Raw genomic sequence first — 12,317 nt, 5'->3', positions numbered from 1 at the left:
TTTCGCAGTTCTGACTTTTTCTCACAATTGTGAGCTTATATCTCTGATATAAAAATAAAGCTGTGTCTCACATAATCATATTAAAATGACGTTTTTCTTATATTAGCTTGACCCTTACTGAAAGTGTTTTTACACTGATTCATTCATTTGATATGACTCATGTAATATTCTGATTTGTGTACAATCAAGTAACAAATAAACAGAGAAAACAATTATTTAAGATGAATACATTTTTAAAATGATGTAAATGAATGATGCTTCATTACAATGTGCTAAAATACTAAAATATAAACCATACATTTAAAGGAGAAGTTCACTTGCAGAACAAAAATTTACAGATTGTTTACTCACCCCCTTGTCATCCAAGATGTTCATGTTTTTCTTTCGTCAGTCAATAAGAAATTATGTTTTTTAAGAAAACATTTCAGGATTTCTCTCCATATATTAGATTTCTATGGTGCCTGCGAGTTTGAACTTCCAAAATGCAGTTTAAATGCAGCTTCAAAGGACTCCAAACGATCCTAACTGAAGAAGAAGGGTCTTATCTAAAAAAAAAAATACAATTTATATACTTTTTAACCTCAAATGCTCATCTCGGTATGAACTCTGTGTATTCCAGTCCAAGACAGTTAGGGTAGGTTGAAAAGCTCCCATCTCATTTTCTCCTCCAACTTGACCGGTTGTGTCGCTAGATAAGACCCTTTTTTCTTGGCTGGGATCATTTAGAGCTCTTTGAAGCTGCATTGAAACTGCATTTTGGAAGTTCAAACTCGTGGGCACCATTGAAGTCCAGTATATGTCACGGTACACAGATCAGCTGTGTTCTCAGGTCTCGTGGTCTGTGTTTTGTTGTGTTGTACGTCATGCTCACTCATCAGCTGCCAATCAGTCCCGCACCAGGTGCCGCTCATCATCACACTCTATTTATACTCACCGCTGTCTCTCTCCCATTGTCAGATGATTGTTCCCCGGACCTTTGCTGTGTGTGTCTCTGTGAGTTCGTGTTGGAGTCTGCGTTGGATGTCGTTCGTGTCTTCGTGTTCATCTCTGTTTGGATTATTCACCACGCATCCCAGGACTCACCCGCTCAGGACTTCACAGCTCATCACGTCACGGCCATCTAGCCCCTGCCTCGCCCATCCGAGAGATCGCACTCACCAGCTGTTTGTATCACTTACGTCTGTTCAATAAATCACCATTTCCTGCATTTGCTTCCTCATCCTTTCTCGCACGTCACAGAATCATCTGACCACATGGAAGCAGCAGGATCACCTCAACCCACCACGGCGGATTTCATGCAGGCTTGTATCTCTCGGATGGACAGCCAGGAACAGACTATGGGTCAGGCGATCCGTAGTCTCGCGGGGCAGGTGTCCGAGCTCGCTCAGCGGATTCAACACATGCAACTTCCCGCTGCGCCACCCACACCGCCCACGCCATCTGTTCCCCCACCACCATCCAGCGCTACTACGTCATCCGAGCCCCGCCTTCCCACCCCAGAACTCTACAACGGTGAGCCGAACTTCTGCCGAGCTTTCCTCACTAGATGTTCCATGCACTTTGCTCTGCAACCCCGTACTTTCGCTAGTGAGGAAAGCAAGGTAGCGTTCGTGCTCACCCTGTTGTCGGGGAGGGCGGCACTGTGGGGAACGGCGGTGTGGGAGAATCAAGATCCCTGTGTTGACTCGTTTGTTACACTCTCCGCTGAGATGAAGAGGGTGTTTGACCGCGCGGTCGCGGGGAGAGAGGCCGCGCGAGTCTTGGCGGATCTCCGACAGGGGGAGAGATCCGTCGCTGATTATTCCATCGAGTTCCGCACCCTGGCGGCGGAGTGTAACTGGAACGAGGAGGCGCAGTGGGATATGTTCCTGCATGGGCTGGCTGATCGCGTCCATCGTGAGATTTACGCCATGGACCTGCCCACCAGCCTTAACGGCCTTATTGACTTGGCTTTGCGGGTGGATTCTCGTCTCTCCCGAGCCGAGCGGCGGTGCTTACCCGCTCGGTTCCCCCCTGGGGAGGGACCACCTGCTCGAGCCAGCAGCAGTGACGCGGTCAGCCCTACCTACGATCACGAGCCTATGCAGGTGGGTCGAGCTCGGCTTTCTCGGGAGGAGAAGGAGAGGCGGAAGTCCCAGGGCCTTTGCTTATACTGCGGAGCCGCGGGACATTATGCTTACAACTGCCCGGTAAAAGGCCCAGCCCGGCAGTAAAACTGAGGCTACTGTCGGGTGGGATTTCCGCTGCGAAGACCTCATCCAGTGCTACCTCCACGCTCCTTCCGATTAGGCTCAGATGGTCAAACCAGGATCATCACTGCACTGCACTGTTGGACTCCGGGGCTGAAGGTAACTTTTTGGATTCTAGTTTTGCTCATCAGTTTCATGTTTCCCTTCTCCCCCTCACCAACAACATTGCCGTCCACGCACTCAATGGCCAGATTCTTCCTAACATCACACACATCACGGAACCCGTCACTCTCACTGTGTCTGGCAATCACAGTGAGAGCATCTCATTTTACATCCTGGACTCTCCCAATGCACCTGTTGTTTTAGGACATCCCTGGCTTATCAGACACAACCCTCGGATCGATTGGCAGCTGAAGTCGGTGACTGAGTGGAGCAATAAGTGTTACGAGTCTTGTCTTGTGTCTGCCTGTCCGTCTGTTTCTAGTTCTGTGTTTCAGGAGAAGACAGTGGATCTGAGTAACGTGCCCGCGGAGTACCACGACCTGAAGGAAGTGTTCAGTAAGTCGCGGGCTGCTTCTCTCCCTCCTCACCGTCCCTATGACTGTGCGATAGAGTTACTGACAGGTACGTCTCCGCCGAAAGGCAAACTTTATTCACTCTCAGTTCCCGAGAGAGAGGCTATGGAGAAATATATTTCTGATTCTCTAGCAGCGGGGTTCATTCGACCCTCCTCTTCTCCAGCGGGGGCGGGGTTCTTTTTTGTGGGGAAGAAGGACGGATCTCTGCGACCTTGTATTGATTACCGGGGTTTGAATAATATTACGGTAAAGAATACATATCCTTTGCCGCTAATATCTTCAGCCTTCGAGAGGTTGCAGGGAGCGTCCGTCTTCACGAAATTGGATTTAAGAAATGCTTATCATTTGGTCCGCATCAGGAGGGGAGATGAATGGAAGACTGCCTTTAATACCCCCAGGGGGCACTTTGAATACTTGGTCATGCCCTTCGGCTTGTCCAACTCCCCAGGGGTCTTTCAGGCACTCGTCAACGACGTGCTGCGAGACATGGTCGACCAGTTCATATATGTCTACCTGGACGACATATTGATTTTTTCTTCTTCTCTCCAGGAACATGTGCAGCACGTCCGGCGAGTGCTCCAAAGGCTGCTAGAGAATGGGCTTTTTGTCAAGGCGGAGAAATGCGAATTTCACGCACAGTCTGTTCCTTTCTTAGGGTACATCGTGTCGTCTGAGGGTATGCGTATGGATCCCGAGAAGGTTAAGGCTGTGGTAGATTGGCCAAGCCCAGATTCCCGTAAGGCCCTACTGAGGTTTCTGGGGTTCGCCAATTTTTACCGGCGTTTTATTCGCAACTACAGCCAACTAGCCGCACCTCTGACTGCCTTGACCTCTCCCCGAACGTCGTTCAGGTGGTCAGACGCAGCTGAGACTGCGTTTACCAAACTCAAGAGCCGCTTTGTTTCAGCTCCCATTCTGATTACCCCTGATCCATCACGACAGTTTGTGGTAGAGGTCGACGCATCGGAGGTGGGGGTAGGTGCGGTGCTCTCACAGCGCTCACCGACAGACGACAAGATGCATCCCTGCGCGTTTTTTTCACACCGCATGTCGACAGCCGAGACTAATTATGATATTGGTAACAGAGAGTTGTTGGCTGTCAAGTTAGCATTGGAAGAATGGCGTCACTGGTTAGAAGGGTCGGGGGTACCATTCATTGTTTGGACTGATCACAAGAACCTAGAATACATTCAAAATGCTAAAAGATTGAACTCTAGGCAGGCTCGGTGGGCACTTTTTTTCGGACGTTTTGACTTTACTATTTCGTACCGCCCGGGATCTAAAAACATCAAGCCCGATTCATTATCTCGTATTTTTGACCATTCCGATCGCCCGTCCACTCCCGAGAGTATTTTTCCTGAGACACTTATTGTCTCCACTCTCAGTTGGGAGGTCGAATCGAAGGTTAAAACAGCCTTACATGGGGTAACGCCTCCGGTCGCTTGCCCACCTAACCGTTTGTTTGTGCCAGAGAATCTTAGGTCCGAGGTTATCCAGTGGGGTCATTGTTCCAATGTGGCGTGTCATCCAGGGGTCAATCGCACCATACACTTGGTCAAGCAACGATTTTGGTGGCCACTTATGGCTCGTGACGTTCGCAGTTTTGTTTTGGCTTGCTCAGTTTGTGCCATTGGTAAGACATCTAACAGACCTCCAGATGGGCTCCTTCAACCGCTGCCGATCCCTTCGAGACCCTGGTCCCACATCGCTCTAGATTTTGTCACCGCCCTCCCACCCTCCCAGGGTCACACGGTAGTTTTGACCGTGGTGGACCGGTTCTCGAAGGCGGTCCATTTTGTTCCCTTGCCCAAATTACCCTCAGCCAAGGAGACAGCGGTGGCAGTTGTAGACCACGTCTTTCGGTTACATGGCCTCCCGACGGACGTGGTCTCCGACAGAGGACCCCAGTTTGTATCCAAATTTTGGAAAGAGTTTTGTAAACTTCTGGGGGCCACTGTTAGTCTCTCTTCGGGGTTCCATCCTCAAAGCAATGGACAAACTGAGAGAGCCAACCAAGATTTAGAGAGAACGTTACGATGTATGGTCACTAGAAATCCTTCCTCCTGGAGTCAGCAACTGTCTATGGTGGAGTACGCCCACAATTCGTTACCGGTATCAGCCACGGGCCTATCTCCATTTGAAGGTAGTTTAGGGTACCAGCCACCTAATTTTCCCAGTCTGGAATCCGAAGTCGCGGTCCCCTCTGCTCACGCCTTCGTCCAGAGGTGTCATCGCACCTGGAATAGAGCCCGTGAGACTCTACTCCAGGTGAGAGATCGCACCAAGGCCAAAGCCGATCGCCACCGGTCTAGGCCTCCCGTATACGTCGTTGGTTCTAAAGTGTGGCTTTCTACCAAGAACATTCCTCTCTGATCCGTGTCTAATAAACTTGCTCCCAAATTTATTGGCCCGTTTCCTGTCACCAAAATCATTAGTCCGGTGGCAGTCCGCCTCAAACTCCCTCCAGTGTACAGGAGAATTCACCCCGTCTTTCATGTATCCAAAATTAAACCCGTGTTTTTCGCACGTATTAACCCGCCAACTCCGGTTCCCCCACCGCCGCGTCTCGTAGACGGGGAGACCACCTATTCGGTTAATCGTATTCTGGACTCTAGACGGAGGGGACGCGGATTTCAGTACTTGGTGGACTGGGAAGGTTACGGTCCGGAGGAGAGAAGTTGGGTTCCTGCCAGGGACATCCTGGATCACTCCCTCATCGATGATTACAATCGACAGGTAAAGGAGTCTGGGAACGTCAGGCGACGTTCCTAGGGGAGGGGGTACTGTCACGGTACACAGATCAGCTGTGTTCTCAGGTCTCGTGGTCTGTGTTTTGTTGTGTTGTACGTCATGCTCACTCATCAGCTGCCAATCAGTCCCGCACCAGGTGCCGCTCATCATCACACTCTATTTATACTCACCGCTGTCTCTCTCCCATTGTCAGATGATTGTTCCCCGGACCTTTGCTGTGTGTGTCTCTGTGAGTTCGTGTTGGAGTCTGCGTTGGATGTCGTTCGTGTCTTCGTGTTCATCTCTGTTTGGATTATTCACCACGCATCCCAGGACTCACCCGCTCAGGACTTCACAGAGACACACACAGCAAAGGTCCGGGGAACAATCATCTGACAATGGGAGAGAGACAGCGGTGAGTATAAATAGAGTGTGATGATGAGCGGCACCTGGTGCGGGACTGATTGGCAGCTGATGAGTGAGCATGACGTACAACACAACAAAACACAGACCACGAGACCTGAGAACACAGCTGATCTGTGTACCGTGACAGTATATGGAGAGAAATACATAAAAACATAATTTCTTTACGACTGAAGAAAGAAATACATCTTGGATGACAAGGGGGTGAGTAAATTATCTGTAAATGTTTGTTCTGCAGGTGAACTTTTCTTTTAAAAGATGCTAAGCTGCAAATGTTATCATACAGAGCTACCTGATTTAACATATTAGGTTGATTTCGTCATAGTAAATATTACTATTTTTCTGTGCCAATTATGTATATAATTCCCTTTTTGCAACTATATTGTAATATAAACTATTACTGGGACACAAAATGATCTCATGAATATGAAGATCTAGTCAATGAATGATGTAACAAAAGATAGAGGCTGACAGTGCACAACGAGTGAATTAACACTACAATCATAAAGAGAGTGAATTCGGGTCAGGTCATGTCATCTGCCTGGGGTTTGGGTCGTTCCGACCTCTGTGAAAGATTCAGAAACTGACTTACCCATCACACACTTCTCTAATGATAGATGTCAGCGGCTTCTTCTGCAATTCACAAAAACACATTACACACTCTCTACTGTGAATCTCAAACAGCACAGTTTCTCCACAAACACTACAGTAATCAAAGGTATTGTTTTTAACAAATAAATGTCCTTCAAATTAAACAAAAAAGTTTCACTAACTCTGTCATTTTTGTAAGAAAGGGAAAAACTTTGTGCTTTATGAGGAGAAAAACTATTAGCCGGTCAAACAAAAGCACTAGTTTAATAGCATTTGTGCATAATAGCATCTTAAGTGTGATGAGTATATTTGTAGCAATAGCCAAAAATACATTGAATGGGTTACAATGATAGATTTTTCTTTTATGCCAAAAATCATTAGGACTTTAAGTGAAGATTATGTTCCATGAATATATTTTGTAAATTTCCTACTGTAAATATATCAAAACTTAATTTTTGATTTCATTTGGACAACTTTGAAGGCGATTTTCTCATTATTTTTACACACTCAGATTATAGATTTTAAAATAGTTGTATCTCAGCCAAATATTGTCCTTTCCTAACAAAGCTTATTTATTGAGCTTTCAGATGATGTATAAATCTCAGTTTCAAAAGTTTGACCCTTATGACTGGTTTTGTGGTCCAGGGTCAAATGCGAGTAATAAACAATACCTGGTCAATTTCAATGAGCTGAGCATTTGCACCAGGCCACTCAATGGCCACCTTCACGATGTCTGATGGAGGCGGCATGGCAGGCATTGGCCCTGACAGAAAAAAACAACAACATGCCATCAGCTCACATATCAATGCCACGCATGTTTCACAACAGCCGGTTTCTCTAATCGCATATTTAATCAAAAACGTCATGTTTACAACATATTTACACATCATAAGAGTCACTGCACTGTTGTTTTCTAGTGGTCGTATCACTCTCAGCTCTCCCATTTGTAGTCAATGCATCACTTCTCTGCTCATTTGCATATCTGTCACTTCTCCAGCAGTCGCCAAGTCTCACAGAAACTGAATGACGTCCAGTGGCTTTGTGGCTATGAATCGCTGTCAGTGTGAACGGCGCTCATATCAGTATGCCACACACTCACTCCAACACTTCGAGAAGTCAATGACTTTGACATATTTTCTTACAGAAATGCAAATAGATTTTCAGTGAAGCTGATGTTAGAGCAAAAATGTATCTCTATTTAACAAAACCTGTATTTACCTAAAAAAATACATTTTATTTTTAATAGCAAGTGTGAAAAGTTTGGTGTGACAAAAAATAATTATAATTAGAGAAAAAACATTTAATTTTATTTAAGCTCAAGGTGATTCTCAAATATGCTGATTTAATGTGTTAACAGAATAATATTGCTTTACAGGTTTTTTTTCCAATTGCTAACAAGCATTTACCAATACTTTTTCTAAACTCTTAACACGCACACATAAATCACACAAATAGCCAAATATTACATTTTCTGGCCAAAACCACATTTTGTTAAAAAAAAAAAAAATTACAAACTCTACATTTCAAAATGCTGAATACCTTTTTCTACATATACAAACCCGAGCCATTCGGTCAAAACATCAACACTATTTTCTATCCAACAGAAACATATAGTCAATCAGCACAGTGGCTGTCAAAATACTAACAGCTTGTCATGTTTCAGTTCTACCTGCATATAATAGACAAAAATCTGTTGATTTTTTGTAATTTACCCTTCAGTTTACCTTCAACTGAAACCCATTTTTACATTTTTAGGTGTTTAATGTGTTCTTTCTTGGCAGCATACTATCTAAAACTGAATGAGTCATTACTTTATAGAATTTACAATAGAAAAAAATAGGGTCCCCATGCAGAAATTCAGTTGGAACCTTGATTGAAATTGCTTTCCAGTTGGTGGGGGTTGGATGTGGATGGTGCCCAGTGATGCCAGTGATCAACAAAAATTCCAACATACATGGCCTTTGGTTACTATGCAAGCTTGTTTCCATCACAGAAAAACAAAATACGCTAATTGTGACCTTTTTATCTCACAATTCAGACTTCTGTTCTTGGAATTGCGAGTTTACATTTTGCAATTCAGACTTTATTAGAATTGTGAGATAAAAAAGGCACAATTACCCTTTATCCTTTCTATTCCATGGCAGAAATAAGCTTTCATAGGTTCCACATGTGTAAGGGGAAAACACATACATAAAAATGCACAGTCCAGCACACATTTCTTCTCGCTTTTTTCTGATACAACTACTCCTCTACCTCCTACAACTATTTCTCTCTCTCTCTCCCAGGCATTTTTTCTTTCTCTCTGATTCTTTGTGTTTTTCTGAATCCACAAAACCACAGTTTTTCTTGATTGCTTTGATGCAGCCGTCAACTCAAACTTCACATTTTCAAAACAGTTAACACACAGGCCTAAACAGTGGCACTCATGGTCAAAATGACACATTTTGTTTGCAAAAGGCTCTAACCGTGCCAAAACATTTAAAATATGCAACAAAAGCAAATTTGACTTTCAAACAACACAACTTGCAAACAGGTATATGAGCTCTTTCAGTCAATCATTACACAATGGACAACAAAATGCAAAATACAGAACTCGAATCAGTGCACCATTGCTTGTCATTGTAGCCTATTGCCAGTGTCATTTGTTGTCTTTCTTTATAGGCTTTCTATATGTCAAATTTGCCTTTTTGCAAAGAATTGGATCCGGAATAAGAAATGATTTGATGCATTTTTTCTTGATTCCATGACATTCATTTTTTTCAAACTGTGTCTGAAAACTGAAATATAAAACTGTAAATATTATTCTCCTCTTCCTCTGACCCCTTTACCTCTTACTCTCAATCTCAGCCTTAGACCTCCTCCATCCATCCATGCTGGCACAGGACAACACAGATGTGGCACCTTTTTTTATAAGGCTTGCAGACTGATTGCTAATTGAAGATTTGTGTGAAAGAGTGTCAAACAGGTGCTACAGTGATTTCATGCTGATCTAGGTAGTTTCTAATAGTTAGGAATAGATGGTTTCTGTTTGGTTACCATAGCTAAAACAATGGAGTTTGGACTGCTTGAATGACATCCGTGTTAAATGTTTTGCAAAAGGATGGGGAAAATGAGTCAATCCAATGAGAACACATTTGCAAGACGTGTCTTCTGCTCTGCTGGGAAAGTGATTATGAAAACTGAGTGGATACTAGTTTCTTTGACCAGGTCAAAGCAATAAAAAAAAAAACTGTAATTCAAAGAGGTCTTTTTTACGCTATGATGATGTAATGGAAAGAATTTCAACACCTGACTATTCCTCCAATTGAGACTGGAATCAGCCATTCTAATATTTCATTGATCTGTTATTTTAAAATGCTTATCAGTTGTTACAATATTTTACATAGAGATATTTTCAATAATTTTGAGCTGCTGTTGTTGCAGAAGTAGAGGCTTTATACTGTATTTAAGGTTTGGAACATTAGGTCTTCATTGCTGTGTTTAGGCATTTGTAAATAACACTAAAAAGACCCATGTTTTGGTTTTGGTTAAGCTTGTATGAAAAGAAAATTTATGCATTTTAGAAACATAATAATTGTAATTGACTGCATATTGTGTGAAAACAAGACAAACTGTGTAAATGGTACGGTCACAACAGACTGATGTTGTGCTTGTGTTAAGGGTTTTGAAAATGTGACTACAGATCGGACAAAAGGATGTTAGCAATTGAAAACAACTGTAAACTGGCAAGAACAATATGCATATCAGGCAGCATATGATTTATTAATCTTAGTTTAATTATCAAACTCTAGTAAAATAGCATCTTCTAGGGTTTCTCAGACATGTTTTGGCAGTGACTGTCAGACAATAGAAGCAAATTATCCCAGATTACTCAACTAAACATGAATTTGAATAAAATGTTAAATGGCAGTAACAAACAGGTGCATTTGCTGTGGTCGGATTTCAACTATTCTCTCAGGTAAGTCTATTTGTCATTCTCCAAAGAAATGTTATAGGAGAAATATCCGAGACACACTGATAGCAGTGAAACATTTACATTTAATAATTTAGCAGATGCTTTCATCCAAAGCGACTTACAAATGATCAAATACCACATAACTGAGAACTTAATCCAGTCTAATGTATATGCTCTACATAATTCCATCTATTGGAAACTTACATATTTTTAAATTCTTGACTCAAAATTGGAAAAAGTTCTATTTCCTTAGTGAAATTACTATGGTTACTAAACAGACAAGATTCTGAGTTGGAATGTTTCTGTCATAGACGGCAAGCCCTCCAGCGTCACAACTAACCTGACAACTAACCTAACTAGTACAATTAGTATGTGTTTATGAATTTGTTCTCATAGATTTCAATACACCACATATCAAAATGGTCCTTAGCTCTCATGTGCGCTGCTGTTTGATGGTGTCATACAGTAATGTAACGTTCCGTTCAACAAAGATGAAAGATTGAACGTGACGTTTAAACGGCGCGGACATAATCACACAATGACACTCAATGACACTGAGGTGACACTAGCACACATGAACGCTATTAAACGTGTTCAGATCGGATGATGGGTGTCGATATAATGCGAATTAAAATCGCACCGCTTTCGGCCGCGTTCACACGCCTTGTGCGTTTAAAGAGCGCCGCGTTTAACTCCGCAATCAACGCAGATGCATCGATCACGAAATGTCAAACTGACATAAATCTGCACAGAATCGACTGCCGAAATGCATGTAAATATCGCACATATTATTGAGACACCGCTGTCATACAGTATGTGAGTGTGTTTATCATGTTTATGATGTGATGTGTCGTTTTCATCAGCGCGATGGTCTTACCCCAAAACGAGCGATAAAACAGCGATGTTGTGCTCGATGTGCGAGCTGCTGTTCAGATGGAGGCTGATGGGCGGAGTTTACGCCATCACATCTTCTTCATCACCAGCACACTCTTCTTCTTTCTGATGATCACATTCATCTGTTATAAACCTGATCGGGGATCGTCACTATATATTCCAGTGCAGAGATCGCTTTAATCGGTCTAACTGTACGTGAATGATTCAGCCCCCCCGTCTGATCCCGCCCACACCTCACATCAGCCAATCAGCATGCAAGCTGCAGTGATCGATGCGACCAAACCCCGCCCTATGATTCACCGCAGCAGGAGCGGACATCATCAGATCTGGTAAACGGTCTACATGACTAGTTAACTCAAAACAGGTGGGTAGAGTAGCTGTAAAAGTACTGGAAATATCAGCATTAATGCTAATAATGACTTAATTCAGAGGCTGATGACATGAAACACCATAAACTAGTGCTGAGATTAAAAGATGTGGCATATGGAGAATGAACGTAGTATGTAAGTAAAATTAAATGTAAAAATACAAACATTTACTTACACAGGATTAAGCATCCAATGAAAAGCTAACTTAGTTATGAAGGTTTACAATGGAAATAATTAAATCACTGTATAAAGTGTACTCAAATCTGTGTTTAATCATATCTATCTGTCTATCTGTCTATCTATCTATCTATCTATCTATCTATCTATCTATCTATCTATATATATATATATATATATATATATATATATATATATATATATGGGTGATTCTTAGACTATGGGCTTCTTATTTTTAAAAATACATACAATTTTGGACAAATTCCTCTTTCTTTGTCAAGCTAACGATAAAACCAACCTAAAAAAAATTACTACCTTTCTATTATGATTTTTTCATACTTTTCAACCTTCTTATAGGTGTCAAAATCACGGTTTTCTCCTTGTCGCACACCCAGACTTTTAAACTTCAACA

General features: G+C 42.7%; 1 protein-coding gene across 4 annotated transcripts in view; it reads right to left on the bottom strand.

The window, feature by feature from the left end:
- elmo2 (engulfment and cell motility 2) overlaps positions 1-11,556 on the bottom strand; it is a 33,785-nt gene extending 22,229 nt beyond the window's left edge. For all 4 annotated transcript variants that reach the window (XM_073825951.1, XM_073825953.1, XM_073825952.1 and 1 more), the window contains exons 1-3: positions 11,344-11,556; positions 7,183-7,274; positions 6,513-6,553 (exon numbers count right to left, since the gene is read on the bottom strand). In XM_073825951.1, the coding sequence (XP_073682052.1) occupies positions 6,513-6,553; positions 7,183-7,269 (128 nt within the window). In that variant the 5' untranslated portion in view covers positions 7,270-7,274; positions 11,344-11,556. The remainder of the gene's footprint in view (positions 1-6,512; positions 6,554-7,182; positions 7,275-11,343) is intronic.
- Positions 11,557-12,317: the final 761 nt, after the last annotated feature.

This window comes from Garra rufa, chromosome 20 (genome assembly GCF_049309525.1).
Source record: "Garra rufa chromosome 20, GarRuf1.0, whole genome shotgun sequence".
Classification (NCBI taxonomy): Eukaryota; Metazoa; Chordata; class Actinopteri; order Cypriniformes; family Cyprinidae; genus Garra; species Garra rufa.
Note: the sequence above shows the minus strand (reverse complement) of the source record. Positions and strands in the feature narration are given on the sequence as shown.